We start from the raw sequence: 21,591 nt of genomic DNA on the forward strand, positions 1-21,591 counted from the left end.
TATAATTTCTCTTTAAAACGCAGGCTCACTTGAGACTAAATCCAAGTATTTCTTTACTCAGGTTTATTGACGGATGTAAGATGGAAAATAAGTATGATCCAACAATCCGAATAAGCAAGAAAGCTCCTAGTATTTTGGATAGGCCTTTAAACAAAGGACGAAATGAGGTACAAATTCATGCGATATTTTAAATATTTCTCATTTGATGAGCTTGTTCTGTTGCTGTTGGACAAAATAATTGTAGTGTAGGATCAGTCAAGGATCACTGTAATATGTTGGAAAGTATGAAATATTCCACTTTAGGAATAAAAAAAGAAGTCTTGTAAAAGTAATGAGGCCAGCACCTTTAAGGCAATAAGCATCAAAAATCCTTGAGAGAAATAGCTCATTTAGAGAACAGTGTTCCATATTTAACTGGCTATCCTTGCCTTCCTCCAAGAACTTCACCATAAACATAACATGGCACATTATTCTTTTATGTGTAAATTTCTACCTTAATATCATGAATTTTAGTGTGGCAAACAGCAACTTAATTGTCATTGTCATGAAAGGTTTCATCTCTTTGTCAATAATTTAAAGATATGACAAGTTTCTTGTTGACTTTAAACTTTAGTTTAATGCAGCTATTTTTGTTTGCTATACTTTTCATGGTGTTTAAGTGAGCATTATCTTATGTAATTTATAGGTTCACATCAGTTCATTTGCTTTGCTCTTCTCCGAGATTGTCCAATATTCTCAAAACCGAGTCACCACTGTTGCTGATTTGCAAACAAAGTAAGAATCCAAATCACAATTTTGATTCTTGGAATTAATGATTAAAATCATTCTCATATTTTTCATGAAAAGATAAGATAAACATACTATCAAAGCCAAATGTGGTGTTTATAGGCTTTCAGATTTGGGAAAAAGTATAGGATCAAGAATACTTGATGTGCTAGTTTTGCGTGAAAAGGGACACAAACGAGAGACAAGAATTATCAATGTTCTTTTATTGATCAAGACCAATGTATGGAAAGTAAGTTAGTGGCTATAGTAACCAATTTCAACATTGTCTTGGCATTATTTAGTTATAATCTTTCTTGATAGTCACTATTTGGGAAAGAGGCTGACAAACTGGAGCAATCCAATGATGATGACAAGACATGTATCCTTAATGGAATGTATTCAGTCAGCAAGCTTAACTTAAAATGAGGGCATGTTTTGCATGCAACATCATTATAGCAATGCACTAGCCAGAAATCTTTCCTTAATCAAACATTCATAGATTACATAATTGAAAAAGAACCTTTGGTTAATAAATTTATATCACGACAAAAAGACAAAGGTAAGTATTAGCTAATGAATGATTTACTTCATCAGTTGCAGTTCCACTAAAATAACATTTAACTTTGACTCTGTATCCCAAAATTATTTTTTTCCATGCTCATTAAAATGTGCCATATATTTTCATTACATTATTTATTTATGTTTGAAACATATTGAATTCAAGACTTAAGTATAATATATAACTAATAGTCATTTGTATTGCTGAATTATATGTCGATTATCTGCAGGTGGATTGAATTGTGCATTTTTTATTGCTGGAATTGTTGAAGAGATTTTGCAAGGATGCAATTTTGTATGTATATTTATACTTCTATGCCCCCATATGTGTGTACCAAGATGAAACTAGCAATTTTCACCCAAACCTCAAGTATCAAATCTTTTGGTGATGATTATCATATAATTTTTCAGCCCTGTACTGTGACTGCACATTGGCACAAAGGAACAACATTTATGATTCAGTTTGATGAAACAGTTATTGCTCGGGACAAAGCATTTGATGCAAGATGAGACAAAGTATATTTGGTGAAAAGAATGACGATTGATAACGCTGCAATACTGTATTTGTACCGCAGTAAAGTAATTGAAGCACATAAAATTTTCTCAATTAAGCACCTTGAAAATTTTCTTGTTACACATTTTACACACGATGAATCAACTTGAACATTGATGTGAATATGGGGTTAAATTGGTTGTAGAACATTACTATAGTTACAGGATTAACTTACATACTATAACATTTCTGTAAATACGTAGATTACCGATGATTTATTGGAAAATTATGTAGTTACATGATTGACGTACAACAACACTTGCTGTGATAGTGTGATTAAAACATTAATAAGCAGGATTTGCAAGGACTAAACTTGAAATTTTGAAATCATTTTACTACAAAATAAAATTTGTATTTTAGTTAATTTTGAAAAATCGTTAGAACCGAAACGTGCATGTCTTTCTGCAAAACAGTCTTGAGCGTTCGATCTCATGAGTAAAAAGTAATCTATTTTTGTTTTTTCTAATCCATAGGCCAGTAGGGCTCAAAAGCAATTGTCGATAGTCTCAATTGTGCAGAAAATTGTATATATTTGAAGTGAAAAATAAGTTGAGTCCTTTTTTCAACCGCACGTAGCGACTTATAACTTGAAATTCACCTTGCGGAGAAACCAATAGTAAAGGCCAAAAGTTAAGAATGAATCCACTGCAACACCAGCTCCAAAGAGAAAAGTAATGCTCAATAATGACGGATGAAACACTTTCGTTTCAAACAAAACGAAAGCGGTGCCATTCACCATTATATTTGTTATAATTGACTGTATCGCTAACATTTGAGTTTCACCTTTTCCATAAAAGACACTGTCCATTAAAGTATTCACCATATACAACATATAGAATGGAGCAATAATGGCAGCAACTTCAAACACACTTTTTGTATCATTGATATTGAGAACGGATTTAAAAAAAAAATTCCACCCAGGAATAGTGACACACCATAAGAAAGCAATGCACGCTGCAATGAAGTAGTAAGCTAATGTCTTGATGCGGTGATCAATTTCACCATCGATATTCGATGTATCTTGGATTAAAGCTTTGGAAAGTGATAGATATGGTAAAAGAAGCCATGACCAAACAAAAGAGTTGGCTAACCAATAGATTCCTTGCTTCTCCACCACATTGAGCATTCTAATAACCATAAGAAGATAAGCCATGTTTCTTATAAATGCATCTGCACCAGAAAATATACCCACACCAGACCAGCAACGCAGCCAAGCAAAATTTGGCCACGTTAGGCGACAGCCATAGGCCTTGAAAAATACAGCCATGGCGTAAATGAAAGTTATCGTGGATGTTGCAATGTTTGTGCAGGCTATACCATTAACGCCGAGTTTGAGAGAAAAACTATTGGATTCACTTAGAAAGAATGTGTCAAGAATGATGGACAAGGCCATCCTTATTATAAGGATCATATAAATATGCAGCTGTGCATTTAGGAGAACAAACACGACCATGAAAAATTCAACCAAATTGAAGATGACTAACCCGATTAATTCAAGGCGTACATAGGTGACCGTCTGATTAATCAGCTTCTTATCTTGGGCTAACCATTTGGAAAGGGGATCTGCAGCGTAAGCGATAATTCCTGCAGTACATAAGTATATCAAAAAAGTGACCAACAATCCACTTCTCACTTTGTTTTGAGTTTCGCGAGCAATGTTTATTGTTTGCCCGATACAGAAGTACAAAGGCTTGACTAATCCCTCTTGTATTACTTCTAGAATAGCAGTCACCCACATAAGTTGTGAAGCTACATTCAAACTACTAGCGTTAGGCAACTGCCCCAGATAATGAATACGAACTGTCGTGTAAATCGTGGGAAGGGCGTCTGTCAGAAACAGGGCAAAATATAAACGATAGTTGAAGCGTAGGATTGATGTTTTCAGCGCTTCCCATGGAGTAAGATCTGTAAAACGGAAAAAATAAACATTTGCTTTTGTCCAAATTTATCTACAGTAGGACTAAAACCGTGGACTATCTACGTTACTGTGTTTGCATCATTGATCATCATTTCCTTGCTAAACATAGTGCCAAATTCACGGAAAAATGACCGAGATGATGATTGCTATGACTGCATTTTATAGTTTAGTATGTGTAAAGTTAGATCTCTTAACTTACATAATTTGATTCAGCATTAACAATGCAATTCTAAATCATTAATTCATTATGAAATCCATGTAGTGTCCAACATGCTTTAAGTTGATGATATTTCGTACATATTGTTTTCTGCTGAAGTATACATGTGAACGAAAAATCATCAACTGAGATCATTTCAACAAAGTATTATAGTATAGTTAATTTGTAAATATCGTTGAGTATGTCATGTTATTTTAGACCAATATCTACCCTACTTCTATATAAACTCTTTTGACCATACTATTTCCTTTTACTTTGACCAACATGATATGAAATTTTTAAAGATTAATTTTATTGGTTGACAGTTGTGGTGAAGCCAGATCACAATTTAGACCTACTATTTAGAGCTGTATTAAATTTCTAGCACCTATTCCCATGGTGCTGGAAATTTAATATGAAGGGAGCAAATGTCCTGTCAGAAGTGAGGAAATTACATTTTTTCAAAAAAATGTAGCTCATGTCCATCTTGTTTTCATTTTTTCTACTTATATTGGAAAAATGGGGGGATTTTATTGTTTATGGTTGTTGACAAAGAAAATATTTTGTCTGCCAAGAAACAACTGTTATAATCATGGATGAAATGTGACAAGTAAATTGTGCGAAACAAAAATTAAGACATAATGCAATCAATGATTACAAAGATGCTTTGCTATACCATTTTCATTAGACATCACATGATCCCTTCCATCAGAAGATGTAAGCACTTCAGTTTCTGTGAAATAAATCAATTGTTAAAATAGTATGAAAACTACATCATCCAAATTCTACAGGTACTACATAGTATTTTTTAGTAAACTGAACTTCATTATAAAACTGATATAAGATAGTGATACCCCAGTAGCACAATTACGTTGTGACAACGTGGCAGTAACGTTCATATTGTACGTTGAGAGAACGTTTTTTTGTGGACTCGCAGGAACGTAAATAAAACGTCGGGACTGACAACGTTGTATAGACGTTACTTTAACGTGGAATAATTACCAGGTGCAAACGTTGAAGTCTAACGTTGAGACAAAAAGTCAACAAAGGTTGTTTGAATACATTTGCTGTTTAGTTTTAAAATTTGATAAAGCTTTCAATTTAGTCAAAATCGCCAGAAATTTTTTAGTTTCATGTGTCTGTGGCAATTTCCTTTTACAGATGTTGAATGCTATGTTCTTGACTTGCTATTCAAATAACACATTGTTATCAAATGTAGCAATTAAACTCAAAACTTGCCCTCTCTTGGAGTTGGAGCTTTCTTGGAAAGGGTCAATACTTTGGCATTCAATTCTTTCGAACTCAAGTTTTCGCTCATGATCTTTCTGTATTCATCTTTTGACACACAACCTTCATTCTCTTGTTCCCTTTCGTTTTTGCTCATCATTTTAAAGTAAGATGAATCCATGTCCATCGAAGTTCTATTCGGTATAAAACGATCACCAGAAGGCGTTTTGGGAGTTTTTTGTTTGCCTGGCGTTTTCTTATTTGGCGTTCGTGAAGGTGTTTTACTGGTGCTTCGGTTGACGAATCTATTTGGTGTCAATGCTTTTGCTGATTGTTCACAAAATTCGTCTTCAGTTTTGCGCTGCCATCTTGGTTGTGGTTCATTTTTTATTGCACTGTCCATCAGGGGCGGATCTAGAGTATGTCAAATCCGTCGCGCGACTGATGTTTAAAATTCAAAAATTACCAATTCATAATAATTAAAAATGCATTAATTATTCTAAATTTCTTATCGCATTTACTTCGTGATAAAAATCCAGCTTTATTTATTATTGAAAACTAATGATAAATGCAAAGAATATCTCGTCAGTAATCAGATACGTTGAATTTTAATTGACCTGGAATAACCGACTGATAAGCGGGGTGGCTTGACTGGTTCGACGGATAAAGGAGTCTATGAACGCCAAAAACGCTTATTTTATTGGTCAATGGCCAGATCAGTGGACAGTCTGGAATGGTCTCGACTGATAATAGGGGTGGCCGGACGTATAAGGGAGTCCAATTGCTATCTTACAATTGGTTTATTTGAATTTTTGTTTTATTGTGATTGGTTTGACGGATTTCGACTGATAGTCAACTGAACTAACATAGTCAAGCTCACTGTCTGAATTGAATATTTGATCGTTTCATAGTAATTTTTATAAGCATGATAGAAACTAAACTACAATCAGATGGAATTTATGGAAATCTTTTACAAATTGATATATTGACATGAATGCTGCTGTCCAAACTGTGAATTTTTTCAAGAGGGTGAAGAAATTTATGGATAAATTGTAAATGCTTGGCAAAGACGATCGTGCGAGCGACATTTTAGTCATTGATGTTCAAAAGAAAGCCAACATTGTTTTGAGTTTTATCTGCAGAAATTCACATCCAAAATCGTAAGTAAAGGACAAGTGAAGTGTATGCATGAATGTTATATATCAAAGTCAATTTAAGCAAGTGTGTTTATGTCAATATAGCGTATGGTAAGCAGATTGATGCTTCTAAAATTGTTGTTGACGAAGGACTTTTAGGTATGATTTCTTTAGTGCTTGGGGAATCGTTACTGTTATATGGCAGCGAAATCCTACATTCCTGCAAATATATTTCATTGGACAAAAAATCTGTAGCCATAAGGCGCCATACTATTATTTACTTTATCATATACAAATGTTTGGGGCTTTTCAGTTTATGATCATTGATCATTCAATCATTGGACAGTTATACTTCATATTGTTTTAGATTTGAGAAAACTAACATTGATTACATGAGAAGCTGTTTACTATAACCTGTGACTTTGAGTCTTCTAATCCATGAAGCTTTTTATTTTGACAATTGCTATTAAACCTGAGTATTTCACATACATGAGATGTTGTCCTGTGTCACATATTGTCCCCTTTTCTAACTGAACACCTCATGTAGAGATGTAAAAGTGTGTTAATCTACGGCTCATACCAGATTGTTTGCCATAAATTCCAAAATGCTATTGATGTATGAAAAGCATTTTCTATAAAGTAAAAATGTCCTTCTATGTATGCAGATAAACCTTGAAATTTGGCAAAACAGCAAAGTATTTTTCATGATCACTAGGTAATTTTTCAGATGATCATTATAATTTCTAAACTAAGTTATTTCAGATTTACATTTAAACGAGCTTTGATCATATGAAAAGATATTTATCATAACCAGTAAGCATGACACATGAACCAATTTTAACATTCATGTAATTATATAATTAAAGACATGTTGGTTACATTCTGTTTGTATTTGCAAATACAATGCTACTAGTGATTGCTATATAGCACACCTTGCATATACTTACAGGAGATAATAGTCTAGTGAAATGCCTAATAAACATTTATGGCATTAAGCTGTCCTTAACTGCAAATTTTCACTCTGATAATTTTTGCTTAATCTTCGGCAGAAAAAATTTTGAGTTTTTTCTCAAAAGGTGAATTTGCTGGCAGTGATGTGGAGATGGGTAAAGGGTAACAATAAACTTGCATAGTTTGAAGTCTGAGCTTTTCTACATCTATGAACTGTCACTTGTAGTACCAAATTTCTAACTTAACTCATTACATAGAGGTTTGAATGGGGGTATCTAGGGGGGTCTATGCCTGACAACTTGGTAGAAATTTTTAAAGACTATATCTGTTTTTGAATAGCATTATTGTAAAATAAATTTTACGTTCCTAGACATGCTAATCATTCATATATTTGGCATGATAACGAGGCTAGATATTTGGCAAAACATTCAAGTATTGTTCACTTCATTTTTTTTTTTGAAAAAACGAAAGCAAAATGTGTTGTTTTTACGCAAAAACGATGCCCACAAAATACATTTTGTGTTGCTCTAAAACGCTGAAAACGGCATTTTCAAGTCTCTGAAATTCAAAATTTCTCAGGGGAGAATGCCTCAGTTCCCCCCCAGGTGCGGAACGCCTCCGACGTTTTATGACTGATGTTTGAAAAATCCTAGATCCGCCCCTGGTTTATCCAGTCTTATTTGTTCTTTAATCGCTTGCTAGACGAGGCAAAGCAACCAATTCTTATCGAGATATGCATATCTTAAAACTCCTTGTTTCAACTGAGTTGAAATGGAGGATTTTTCATGATATTTTTCTGAAAATATGAAGCAAATATTAAGAACAGAGCTGTATTGAAATCAAATGCTGTGCAGGATTAATTAATGAACTCTTTGGTACATGTCGTACAATCAAAAATACCTGTATTAAACAGCTAGCCTGAACAATTTGACAGATTTGGACAATCATGATGATGGTGTGTAAAGGTTTGCTTTATGCTAAGAGTTTTATAAATGCCATCTGGTGTTTCTGTAAATGGATTGTTATACAGTGTAGTAAACAGGTTAGTACATCAAAATCAAGATAAAAACTACTTTGTTCAATAATGTGCCAAATTTTGCTCCTACCTTGAAAGATTTGCTCAAGAAAAGCTTATTAGTGGAATAATTACCAGGTGCAAACGTTGAAATCTAACGTTGAGACAACGTTGTAATTTACGTTAATTAAACGTTGGAATTAAACGAAGATATGATCTTCGCACTTTGCTGGACAATGGAACGTTGGAGAACGTAATTAAACGTTAATTGTAATTTACGTTAATTAAACGTTTTTGTGGACTCGTAGGAACGTAAATGCAACGTGGGAACCGACGTTAATAACAATGTTGTAGAGACATTATTTTAACGTAACGTGATAAGGAAATGATAGATCTAACACTAAGAAGGTTTCGGCAATTAACATTAAAAAAGCATTATTTTGTAGTTTTATCATGACTTTTTATCATATAGCGTTAGCAAGGCAAAGAATATATAACATGTAGCACAAAAACTACTGTAAACAATGATGTATACATATATGTTTGTAAATGATGATCGCCCAGGTTAATAAAGTCCTGAGAAGGACTGTTTTTGTTGTTGTTGACTGACGTTTCGACAACCTTAGCGGTAGTCATCTTCAGAGTCAAATGAGGAGTAAACGTCAGGTTAGCCGTATTTGTTATCTAGTTCTTACGTCATTGTATTGTGTGTACAGGAAATGTGTATTGTCATTGTGGATTAGTGTAAAGTGAATTTTTTTTATTTTTAGTTGTGATGTGTGATTTAGGTGTGATGGTTTTTAGTTGTAATGTGTGGGTGTCAATTGTGTATTGTCGTTGTGAATTAGTGTGAAGTGTAATGTTTTTAGTTGATCGTTTGTTTGTATTGTGAATAAGTCGTTTGTAAGGTGCCGGTAATTGCTGTGATCTGTTCAGGGGTTTGTTCCAAGTTGGTATACCAACTCTAATGTAAACCGTTGTCTATAGCTCAGTACTGTGGGTAATGCATTTTGCGAATCCCAGTCAATGTTGTGCTTTTGTGATTCGGTGATGTTCGGCAATAATGATTAGTTTTTGATGTTTTTAGTAGTAGCTCGTTTGTGTTCAGTAAAGTCTTATGTTTAAGTTTTCGCCAGTTTCCCCGATATATGACGTGGCAGTCGAACAGTTTTTTTCAGTAAACTGCACCTTGTCGTTCGTTGGGTTGTTCTTGTCCTTTATGTTCGTTAGTATTTTGTCGTAACGTTGTGATTGGTTTATGGGCGACACGTACGTTGTATGGTCGTAAGATACTTGAGATAGTCTCAGATGATACCTTTGATGTAAGGTATCGTTGCTGTTGTCTCACTCGAGTTATTCGTTTTGCTGTTCGTTGGGTTTGTAAGAATTGTTGCATCGATAAAGTCAGAGTTAAGTTGTTTTTGTCAAAAACACGTTTGAGATAGTTGCGTTTTGTAGAGCGTCCTGTGAATCACATATGGTTGTGCGTCTTTATTAATGTTCTGATTAAAGTGGCGCATGTGATGTAGGGTTGTAAGATGATTGGTCTAGTAGTCGGTCAGTATGTGTTGGCTTGCGATAAACTGTTGTTCATGGTTTTTGGTTGTCATAACGCAAACAGTCGAGGGAAAGGAAGAGTTCCGTTTTCTTCGACATCTTTGAAATAAATTGTATGTAGTTGTTCTGTTTGTTGATGTGAGTATGAAAGTCATCAATGTCGTCTGCATGATGCCGTGATTGTGTCATCACCGTAGCGAAACCAAAACGGTAGTGCATGTTTGTAAGTCGTGAGCGCCCGTTCCTCTATAGATTGCATTACAATTTCAGCAACTTCAACAGAAACGGGCAGGCACATTGCTGTCCCATGTAATTGTTTGTAGTGTTTTCCTTTGTATTGGAAGTAAGTCGAGGTGAGGCAGAGCTCCAGTAGCTCCATAATGTCTTCTGTCAGTGTGGCAGTACGTCCGTGGTGTTTGTATTAGAGGTATTTGTACTAGTAAGTGCCAGATTAAGTGGATACTGGTGAATAGTGATTTCCACATCAAAAGACACTAGTGTATATTGTCCGTATTTGTATAGTGCAGCTTTTTTAATGAAAGTTTCAGTGGATTGTGGCTTGTGTTTTGTTGTTTTGTTAGTGGTTTGCAGTATGTGCAGTCAAATTATGAAAGTTCGTAAGCAGGCGAACCACAGATAATACAATTGGTCGCATGGGTATTTGTGGTTTGTGAAGTTTTGAGTGAGTCCGTATAGTCTGGGTGGTCGTGGTACTGAACATCTGAGTCGATAGTAAATACGTTCAGATATAATGTTAGATTTTTCTCATAGAAGATCTTGCTGTCATTAAGTTGCGTACTAGTGATGGTGTTGGAGTCTCGTTTGAGGTTGTTATTACGTTTGTCTGTCGTTAACAAGGGTGTCCATTTTGTTAAAGTAATCATTCCTGTCCATGACCACAGTCACGCGTCCTTTGTCTGCTGGTAAAATGACGATGTTTTTGTCGTGTTTTAGTCGTTTGAGTGCTTGTTGTTCGTCTTTTGTCAAGTTGTTGTCACGTATGGAGGACGATTGTAAAGTAGAGGCTATCCTGCTTCTGATCTCGTCTTTATCGTTCTGATCCTGCTTGTCTTGATCGTTCTTGATCGTCTTGATCGTTCTGATCCTGCTTCTGATGGTTGTCTCTGACAAGTCTCTTTGATACGCTAGGACAGCCTCGACACTTGATACTATCGTCTCAGTCGGGATTCGTCTAGGTGTTATATGGATGTTTTTATCCGTAAGATAGTAGTCGCGTTTCAGTTTCGTCTAATGGGCAGGAAGAAATATTCCTCACCCAGTTATCGTTATGTTTATATCTTGTACGTGTTTTGGTTTGTTTTAAACGTTCAAGTTTTGTTGTTATTTGATTTGGATGTTGTGTTCTGTCTTGTTTGCTCGTTTCTCTGCAATGGTTTGTATCGTAGAAGTAAAGTATCAAATTGTCGTTGTTATGAGTTCCTTCAGTTTGTTCAGTCTTTGTTCTTGTTGTTTCATGTAATAGTTGATTCGTCTGTGACAGTCGTTAATCCTGCTCATATCAGTCGTCTGCTGGTGGATTTGACAGTCTGAATAGCCTCTTGTGTGTTCAACGGGACTTAATTATAAGTCTGCCGGAACGAAGTTAAAATCCTTGCAGCGGTGGATTTAGACCAGAGTTGTTGGCGTATGCGTTTGACGTTGCTTGCAAACGTATGTAGTCGTTAGCAAGTTGTTCGCTCTGTCGTCCAAATGATCGTAATAAAGTAAATGGTTTGAACCCGGGAGTATCGTTATATGTTTGTAAATGATGATCGTCCAGGTTAATAAAGTCCGCTTTTACGGTTAATAAAGTAAACTTTCGTCAAGTAAGCTGTATAGTAACGTCAAGTTAGCTGTATATTAACGTCAAGTAAGCTGTATAGTAACGTCAAGTTAGCTGTATAGTAACGTCAAGTTAGCTGTATAGTAACGTCAAGTAAGCTGTATACATAGTAACTTCAAGTTAGCTGTATAGTAACGTCAAGTAAGCTGTATAGTAACTTCAAGCTAGCTAATATAGTAACGTCAAGTTAGCTGTATAGTAACGTCAAATTTAGAAACGTAACGTCAAATAAGCTGTGCTACATAAACAACACAGGTTAGCTGTATAGGCAACGTCAAGTAAGCTGTATAGTAACTTCAAGTTAGCTGTATAGTAACGTCAAGTTAGCTGTATAAGTAACGTCAAGTTAACAAAGAAAAGTAACGTCAAGTTAACTCATATATTAACGTCAGATTGGCTGTATATTAACATCAAGTAAAGCTGTATAGTAACGTCAAGTTAGCTGTATAGTAACTCAATTAGCTGTATAGTAACGTCAAGTTAGCTGTGTAGTAACTTCAAGTTAGCTGTATAGTAACGTCAAGTTAGCTGTATAGTAACTTCAAGTTAGCTGTAGTATAGTAACGTCAAGTGGCTGTATAGTAACTTCAAGTTAGCTGTATAAACGTCAAGTTTGCGCAATATGAAATGACTCAAGCATTGAAAAGCTGTATAGTAACGTCAAGTTAGCTGTATAGTAACTTCAAGTTGGCTGTATAGTAACGTCAAGTTAGCTGTATAGTAACTTTAAGTTGGCTGTATAGTAACGTCAAGTTGGCTGTATAGTAACATCAAGTTAGCTGTATAGTAACGTCAAGTTAGCTGTAGTAACATCAAGTTGGCTGTATGGTAACGTCAAGTTGGCTTTTATATTAACGTCAAATGCGCCGTTAGTAACGTCTAAAAAGCAGTTTTGCTTTAAAAGAATACAAAGAAGAACTAGGAATAGATTATAACGCAGTCCTTTGCATTTATGCACAAAACTGATTTTACTTTACTGGAAGAGGAAGGATGCAAATAAAGTACCTCCGCCAGGAAGAGATTCTAAGTGAGTCCATCTGATAATGAAGGTGAGGTTTTTCAGTAAATCTTAGCACAAGTTAATTCTCAAGTTTTGAGTGATGAAAGCCTAGTCAAAAGTTACATCTTGACGATGAGGAATTACCAGCACCATGAGCATTCCCAATTCACATAAAGTTTGGGCAATGTCAATCTTTCCACATTTATGAAAGGCATTGAAAAAAAGTGGACTACAATGGACAGTTTTCCTTGTTGTATGATGCAGTGCTTCAATTCTTCCATCTTTATCTTTATGGCAGTGAGAATACAAGAGATCTGATTAACAAAGTCCTTCAAAGTTAAATACACTTATGAGAGATGGCATTATTTCGGACCACATGTCTAAAAGAATTTTTGTCTGAAACAATCTAATGGCTGAGTTTGACAATGTTTCTCAATGGAACACCAATTGACTCTGTGTACAATGTTCAGATTGGAAACTTTAGAGCTTATGGTCAATTGGCTGCTATGCATTGTTCAAGGAGCTCCCCACTGCATTTGGGATGAAAGTGCTTGCAACTTGATGTTAAATCCTAATATTGATATGAGTAACTTAGTACTAGAAAGAGCACTTTACTGAAGCTATCTTGAGCTCTTGGAAAGTATAAAGAAAGATGTTCATACTCATTGAGATTTTTATCATTGAGTGGGTACTGGCATTATAGATGGCTTGCACACTGATGATGTAATAGGAACTGTAATGGTGAGCATAATTGCAAACAAATTCTTTTCTTAAAGAGTTTGCTGAAGGGCTAAAGTTTGCAGTGTGCTACAGGCGTTGAAAATGAAGAAGTAGCCAAAATGTATTTTTGGTGAAGGGAAAGAAGCACACATGTAGATGCTAATTATCATTTTTCTCTGCTGTGCCCTGATTATTCTGATGATGGTACTTCAGAACACCATTATGGATAACTTTCAAGATTTCCTCATGGCACTGGAAGATTATTACATATCTGGATACAAAGAGGAAATTGCATGGAATGATACCAACTCTGCCAATATGTTAAAAGTGATGTTTTGCAACTCATTAATTTTACAAAACTAAGTTGTAAACAAGAGTGGCATTTAAAACTAGATAACTGACATGAATTTTGGTGTAAAGAAAAATTCATGGACTGGTCAACCCTCTGGCGAGATTAATACTATTGGTATACAAATGTTGTTGTTTGTTTTGTTTGAACTGACATATACAAGAGTATGGTTTAGTTTACATTACATTAGTTAATGTTGGTTTTAATTCACTGCAAATCTTTTGGTTGTTACTTTAAAATATAAATAGAATTTTATAAGATGTCACCACAGTTATTCAGACATAGTAAACAGAAAATTATATACAATGTTTTAATCAGAAAGATTCCACAAACTTTAGGTTTACTGATGTTAAATAACAATGTTAACTTAATTAAAAAAACAATTTTTGTGAAATGAAATGCTCTATTTCAGCTTTTTTGTAATAACAGTCGTTTTGCAATATTCTGCCATCAAATGCAGACCTTGAAAAAGCCAATCATCCAAAACAGGTATAACATCAATGGTCTTTGTCAATGCTGTAAATTAATTTGTTAGTAAGATCCAAGGCGTCTCAGTCTAAAGGCAGCTCTAAGCCATGCTTGATCCATGACATGGAAAGTACTCATTGTATTTGCTGTCGTTGTCATTTATAAGTAACATTGTGCAGCTATAGCATTTTCAGCAGGCCATTTTGGTTCCCTGGTCAGTTTGTAACTTTTAGGCACCCATTGCACAACAGGACTAAGTTAAAAGAATTTAAGTATAAACATGTGATTATTGTTTGACAATCAAATGTAGCCATAACATTTTACAACTAAAACTGTCTACTTACCCATGATTGGGGAAACCAAACAGTTTCAGTTTATCATATCCATCCAAGTGCTGACAAAAATTTGGACCCGTTTACATAAACTCTCTGCCTTAAACATGAGCCCTCTTTTCCACAACCTTCAGGATCTAATTCCTTAACAGCTCTTGAACTTTTGCCTCCGTATCATAATCCTTTCCTGCTAAGAATATGCCATTCCCCGATATCAGCTCATTACAACCTGGTCCACTAAGTTCGCGCATAATTCTTTCTCTTACTTCAACTCATTGTATTACCTCAATTTTTTAGAGAGAATCCTAAAGTTTTCAAGCGGTTCTTCAAAGTTCGATCACAAATATGGACGTCATGAAATTTCGCCAAAAATTCTGTTATCGTGTCGTATTTATCAGCCTTGTTTAAAGTGGTACTTGATTGCTACAACCTACAACACAATTAATTCCGCACTGACTACAAATTTATCCCGGTGCGACTTAAGCATTTTGGAATGACAATTTCCATTTTGAAATCAACGAGAGATTTAAAATAATAATAAATAATAGGTAACATAAAGTACTGATCACATAAAGGCTGGCTTGACACGAATTGGGAATTTTGAATTTAGTGTCATGAATTTGAATTGGTGTGATGATACGTTTGTGCGAGATTGAAATCAGTGGTGTTTTGATGCCACCGTAATATTGCATATGTCTGCTGTGAAAATTTTCATATCAATATTCCAAAATTACAAAACCGCTTTAACCACATCAATTACATAAGTTCATGCGGGAACAAATAAAACACAGAAATTATTTAATCTAATTCTTCCTCTTACCTCAGTTCATTCCTGAAAAGTCATAGTTTTGAATAAATTTCTTTTTTGATAAAGACGGTGTTTTGCCACGAAAACGACTTCATGAATTCCAGAATCAGCAGTTGAATTACACGCAACCATAGATATAGTAGACTAGATTGCTAACAGTGTGACATATCTCTAAGACAATTAAAGCCTGGGCCACACTATCGTCTATATTGACGAAACAGAGCGAAAATTCGTTACTGAAAATGCATACAGACACGACGAAAAATTTCAAAAAAACATGTTTGCAAAAGCCAAAACATTATTAGCCAATAAACAAGCGGCATTTTGACGGATTAGAAACAATGGCGATCTCTAAAAGAAAAAGATTACTTCTTTATAAGAAAAAATTACTGCTAAAATGTTTAAAAAGTAATGAAATGAATGATTTGATATAAAGTTTGTCGGCGGATATCAATAATACTCACTATCCACGCCAAGTCCGTAATTTTATTAAATTCATCTAAAACATCTTGCCAATGATTTCTTTCTGTTCCTCAAGTCACTTATAATCCGGGTGACTTTATCATACAAAATTGGTTTTTCTCGCATCAGATTTATCAAAACCTCTTGCGATATATGTATCGCATCAATCTGGCATATACATTGAGTTCTATAATAACTGGAGCGGCTATCTCAAGCGCGGCCTTACATATCTGATGACGCCAAAATGGCGGATTTCGTCCGTTGCCGCTGAGATTTACTGAAATTGACCGCTTTTCCGAAAATTTCTTGTTCCTTCCCTCCTGAGGAAAGAGTGAAGAAAATGTATGTGTGTATTTGGGATTCGGCAAGCAATTTTTTGATGAAAATCAAAATTAAACCTTAAATTCATAGCCGAGTCAACTGTGGTTGTCGGTTATCGACTCCTACGAGGGATGCATTTATAACTATCGACTGAAAGAGCTATGTCGGCTACATGTGAATGCGTGTGCGTCGTTTTTCTTACCAGCGTCAAACTGTTTGATCGATTAAACTCTTTAGTCTGCTGAAAAGTATATCGTAGTTCATCTCCACGGTTCACGAGAAAAGGATTAGCTTATTTGTATCATTGCTATTTTGGCTTCTTTTCATGCAATGGGCAATGGCTTTTTCATAAAATTGTAGGGTTTTACTTGTTTCTTTAAAAAGTAAATATTAAATCTTTGGATATTTACGGATTTTCTGTAATTGAGTTTCATTCAAATTTCAAAAGGACTCAAGTCACATAGGTTTGGTAAATGAAAACAAACAAGATTGTATAGAAATTACTTTAAGTAACCTTTTTGTGATGTTCTGAAGTGCAACTGCATCAAATACTTGTAAAGTTGGCACATTTTTTTGTTGATATATATGAATTGGGCAAAATGCAAATAATCATCAAAACACTTATGCTTCCAAGTTCAATGGTGTTTATAATTCATTTTAGTTTTAATACTTCTACCTTTCTTTTCCTTTGTTTTTGTTTTACCTATATTTTGTATAAATTTACAATTTGAATGATTAACACAGTTTTCACCTCAATAATAAATTTCATAAGCAGTTGGTAGTGCATTTTGCTCTCTAGTATCCACATCTAGTGTTTTTTAATACAAGAATGAAGTGAAGTGCAAGTAGATATGTCATAGCAAAGACAATATAACCAAATGAGATTAAATACCTATAGTGTAATTTTTTATGCTAGAAGCTTAAAAGCTTTAGAAATTATAAAAGTTATTGGATTATATTACCTATATATATCATCAACTCACATGAAAAATAAATGAATTGTAGAAAAGCTTTGAAAAGTGTTAAACTTCTTTAAAGAAAGCAGCAATGCATATGAAGTAAATTTCCATTCTGTACTCCAATAGGGTAAATAAGCTCAAACTGATTTCTAAAAGCAAAACTGTGATAATGAAGAATGCACAGTACGAAAGTAACTTTAAAGGTTTCGTCACTGAATCTTTAATGCTCCAGTATAGTGCATTAGATATTAATGTAACATTAAACAACACTAACTAAAATATTTTTGATAAAGATATGACATGATTTAAACATTAAGCTACATAAAACCCAATGGCTTATACAGTTTGATTCCTTCACATCACATCCAATCATCATCAATCTCAGTACAAATGTTTACATAGACACACATATACTTTATGGCCTTCCATTTACATGTTTGTAATTGACATTTCATTGGCATTAAACACACACAACCTTCTTGCATCTTTCTTTGGTTCATGAACTTTTAACTTCAAAGCATTCAAGGCATCCTTAGTGAATCCATTGTCTCCATCCATAGAATTTGACCATGATCAATTAAATAACTCTGGATTAGGCAGACAATAAATCAATTATCTTTACAGCATTATCATTTAAGACTCTTTTAAAGCATTTATCACAAAAGACTCTGCCTGGTCAATGACATCTTCTCATCTTTACTCTGCTTTATCTTCCCTGGATGTTGTCAGCAAATAGAACACAACAAGCTCTGCTCCAAATCATGCAGTACTGTTGGGGCTGATCATTTCTTGCTGATACTTATACAGGCAAAATGTGCGAGTGCTTTTAGTTTTAGGGAAACTATTTTGCAAATAAGATGGGTAAATTTACGATTTCATGCATTAACAAATGACAGAAAAGTATGCAGAATTTTATATAGACAAGCAAGAGGCATTAATTATCTTTGGCGTTCAAGTCAGTAAAAATACGATCTTTAATAACGTATTTTATGGCTTTTCAAGTACATGTATAATTGCTTTTCAATCGTTGACGGACTAACAAAACAAGCAACTATCCACCTGTAAACTGATATGTTCGTTTTTATGGAAACTACGACATCCAACAATTGAATAGTTAGATTAATATAGACTCTTCAATTATTTGGTAGAAAGTTTTCTGTATTCCAGGAGTTGTTCCATCCATCACCACCTTTTGAGGGAATTCTTCCACATAATTCACAAAAAACATTGTCAAAATCAATATTAAGCAACCTTAATAAGAGAAAATTCAATAACAATAAAACAAGCGATCACTATCTCAATGGAATATTCATATTTTACAGCTGAAAATGAAATGATGCTTACCGTATCATGGCAATGATAGCGAGACAAACATGGCGTAAGTTATTTCCTTTAGGAAGTAAACTACCGAAGACACTTGCTGTACATACGCAACATAATATTTGTACATAGGTAAACTGAACAAGAATAAAAAGAAAAAAACATTCAAAGAGATAGGGCGAGAAAATTAAATAATGGACAAACGTAGCTAAATGCTTCGGCAAATTTTCATTAAAAGTACCTCGACGTTATGAAAAGCCGAATGTAATCTTTTAGAACGGCATGAGATGTGCATATGATCCAAACCATACAATCCTGTTTTCAATGCCATCATAATGCTTTTCGTAGCACAAGAGGAGCAAGGTCTACAATAACAAATCAGAACCTATAACAAATCAGAACTTACCCTTCACATCATGGATTGAACAAAAGTACGCAACTGAACACAAGTCTACGTACAACCATTCATCTTGAATAGAACGTTTATCCACTCTGCACCACAGAACAAATACCACTTTCAGATGGCGCCAAAATTTTATGACCATTTTTTCAGGAAGATCAGTAAAATCAACTTGCATCATTCTCATTGCCTAAAATAATTAAATTGTAATATTTACAAAATGCTAGAAAGTGCTAAATACCATACCGATAAAGGAAATAGTATATGTAAAGCTAAAAGGATGTTCACCATTGCAGATTATCTTGCATACCTGTTTCAAATAAAGAAACCTTTTCTTTGCTAAGTGTAGCCAATTCAAAATAGTCTCGCATCTGGTGTAATTCCAAGGAAAACTTAAAAGTGCCAATGGAGAATCCATTTCATCCTCGTCAACGATTTGCATGGCTTTGCAAGGGTTGTCACATGAATGCAATGATATGACGAACAGCTGCAACATTTTAACTGGGCTGGGGCGGCATTACTTGAATACAAAAGTACAAACCCCCATTGACTATTCACTGGTTTTACAGCAATCCACTGAACCTCCTGCACATTGCACTAAACAAGTCCTAAAATATGTAAAATCATTTATCTTAAGGTTGTATTATGTGTGTGTATGTATGTGTAATATGTATGTATGTATGTGTATGCAGATTAATGTGTTATGATTAATATGACTTCACAAAATCATTAGAAATGCTTAATATATATATCAGGCACGTAAAGCAAATGGTGAATATGACTTTACTATTTTTGTCATACATTTAGTTTATACTACTTAATGTATGTACTGTAGAATATGTGGCTATGTATGTATTTGAGTATGAATGTGTATACCTCAATAGTCATAAATTCAATTTGCCCTGTTGGTTATCACCCTAATAGCTTTATAGAAGCTCCTGAACTTAGGCACAGGATGTATGGTAACAAATTGTGGGGTATTAGAAGGTTGAGAAACTATACGTGTGTTTGTACAAAAAAAGTTATTTTCACATAACAAAATATACTTCTTCAGGTTATCTCATGGTAGGAATGATCACTGAAAACAGACTGCATCATGGATGTGGTTCTGCATTCATAAAAAGAAATTGGATGAGATAAATATGTTGTGTAAATAATCATTCACAAGTTTTAACAATATTTTGCTTGTAAAGCTATGCTAGTTAACATCCACATGTAATAAGAACAATGTCTCACAAGGGTCTTGTAAAAACACAGAAGGATGACTTCACAAGGGTTTGAAATGTACAATAAACTGATATTTAAGGATGAGACATTTCCTCCCCGCCATATGAAGAACTTACATTGAAAAAATAAGCCAAATACAAATTTGAGACATTCACTTCATGCAATGTCAGATTAATATGTAACAAGTTCTCATCTTTGACAAAGGTCTTCAAACAAATAGTATGTAAGTGTAAGTCAAAATTGGGTGAAGCTGTTCCAGACACCTTATATCCTGAAAGAGTAACACACAACACTTACTTTTTCAATAAAATCTTTGGCTTCAATACCAAACTTTCTATCATACACAACCAGATATTTTCCATTGCTAATATGTATGCAACTGGGATATAGTACTCTCGACAAAATAAAAATGTTGTTTGGCCTGTTTTAATAATTTCATTTCAGTAACATCTATTTTACATACCTTTTTGAGGATCTAATTGTATATTATTAGGTAGGGCTTCAACAAAATTGCTTTCTATTTGCATCACATGAGCAGCACAATATCCAACCGTGAGCCATCAAGCAATAGGTGGGTATCGATGAACAAATACAAATGAATTATGCTGAAGAAAAATACATGCAGGTTATAGCAGCAAAAGAGTATTGAGTAATATCATTTTAGTTGGGTATATATACCCAACATTGAAATTATGGAAATAAAGGTGGCATCACCATAATTGTTCTTTTGTTTGCATTATAATCATGAACAACAAAGTTGCTGACGTGATACATTTGATGCAAAGTCAAACTGTAACAATAGCCCAGTATAGTGGCCAGTGGGTGACAAATGACTCTGAAAGAGCAAGTATACAATAATTATTAATGTTCACTGTTTCAAAATATCCATTGTAATATAATTTTCATGTTTGTTGAGCACATTTCTACCAGATGTTAATAAAGTTTTGCTACACAGTGTTTCATGCATAAGCAATCAACAAGCATATTGTCAATTTATAACACATTAAAAACATGACTAGTGGTAAACAGTATAAAGTATAACTATATAGTGAGAACTACTTGACTATGTTGACATGGTTGTTTAGATTCCTCTGTAATAATAGAGATAGATTGCTTGGTAAAATATCTTCAGAATCCTACAAATAAAGACCATTATTTAATTTAAAATGTGTACAGACTTTTAATAAGTGTTGAAATAATGCATGCCTTCTTTAAATTACTTCAAAATTTTTAGTTTTTCTAGTGAAAGCAGTCCTACATATAACCATTTCCAATGACTTTTCATGAGAACAATATCAATATGTACATTAAAACCTGTGTTTTGGTGGTTAACTCTTGGTGCTTGTCATAATTTTCAGCAATATCTTCACTTTGTTCATTCTACATATAAATGAAAAAACCATAAACATAGCGTATTTTTATATCTACATAGTTTTGCAATATATGGCTTACTAAATCCCCAAATTCATTTTCTTGTTCAAAAATTGAGATTCATATGACACACTG

General features: G+C 34.2%; 2 protein-coding genes and 1 long non-coding RNA gene across 5 annotated transcripts; 1 reads left to right on the forward strand and 2 right to left on the reverse strand.

Annotated features, from left to right (window-relative positions):
• The first annotated feature begins 42 nt into the window (after nucleotides 1-42).
• LOC124443784 (trafficking protein particle complex subunit 5-like) lies at nucleotides 43-2,188 on the forward strand. Its single transcript, XM_046994310.1, has 7 exons — nucleotides 43-167; nucleotides 686-774; nucleotides 889-1,015; nucleotides 1,087-1,144; nucleotides 1,265-1,324; nucleotides 1,554-1,618; nucleotides 1,735-2,188. The coding sequence occupies exons 1-7, from the start codon at nucleotides 81-83 to the stop codon at nucleotides 1,831-1,833; spliced, it is 585 nt and encodes a 194-aa protein (XP_046850266.1). The 5' UTR covers nucleotides 43-80; the 3' UTR covers nucleotides 1,834-2,188.
• Nucleotides 1,922-5,643, reverse strand: LOC124443743. Its single transcript, XM_046994262.1, has 3 exons — nucleotides 5,230-5,643; nucleotides 4,667-4,723; nucleotides 1,922-3,781 (listed from the first exon to the last, which is right to left on the reverse strand). The coding sequence occupies exons 1-3, from the start codon at nucleotides 5,618-5,620 to the stop codon at nucleotides 2,457-2,459; spliced, it is 1,773 nt and encodes a 590-aa protein (XP_046850218.1). The 5' UTR covers nucleotides 5,621-5,643; the 3' UTR covers nucleotides 1,922-2,456.
• Nucleotides 5,644-20,857: 15,214 nt separating this feature from the next.
• Nucleotides 20,858-21,591, reverse strand: LOC124443825. 3 transcript variants are annotated; one of them, XR_006947758.1, is made up of 3 exons: nucleotides 21,538-21,591; nucleotides 21,400-21,465; nucleotides 20,858-20,920 (listed from the first exon to the last, which is right to left on the reverse strand). It is a non-coding gene; the product is annotated as an uncharacterized LOC124443825 (long non-coding RNA). The 3 variants fall into 3 exon arrangements; XR_006947761.1 differs by lacking the exon at nucleotides 20,858-20,920 and adding an exon at nucleotides 21,205-21,221; XR_006947760.1 differs by lacking the exons at nucleotides 21,400-21,465; nucleotides 21,538-21,591 and adding an exon at nucleotides 21,145-21,212.

Source organism: Xenia sp. Carnegie-2017, unplaced genomic scaffold, assembly GCF_021976095.1.
Source record: "Xenia sp. Carnegie-2017 unplaced genomic scaffold, XeniaSp_v1 HiC_scaffold_1, whole genome shotgun sequence".
Lineage (NCBI taxonomy): Eukaryota > Metazoa > Cnidaria > Anthozoa > Malacalcyonacea > Xeniidae > Xenia > Xenia sp. Carnegie-2017.

What these genes read in the sequence shown, in the direction of transcription:
- LOC124443743 (XM_046994262.1), bottom strand. Translation starts at nt 5,620, where the DNA reads ATGGACAGTGCAATAAAAAATGAACCACAACCAAGATGGCAGCGCAAA. An exon ending in AGCTCCAACTCCAAGAGAGG is followed by an intron (nt 4,724 to 5,229) that starts GCAAGTTTTGAG and finishes TTTATTTCACAG; the next exon opens with AAACTGAAGTGCTTACATCT. An exon ending in TGTGATGTCTAATGAAAATG is followed by an intron (nt 3,782 to 4,666) that starts GTATAGCAAAGC and finishes TCCGTTTTACAG; the next exon opens with ATCTTACTCCATGGGAAGCG.
- LOC124443784 (XM_046994310.1), top strand. Translation starts at nt 81, where the DNA reads ATGGAAAATAAGTATGATCCAACAATCCGAATAAGCAAGAAAGCTCCT. An exon ending in GTTGCTGATTTGCAAACAAA is followed by an intron (nt 775 to 888) that starts GTAAGAATCCAA and finishes TGGTGTTTATAG; the next exon opens with GCTTTCAGATTTGGGAAAAA. An exon ending in TTTTGCAAGGATGCAATTTT is followed by an intron (nt 1,619 to 1,734) that starts GTATGTATATTT and finishes ATAATTTTTCAG; the next exon opens with CCCTGTACTGTGACTGCACA.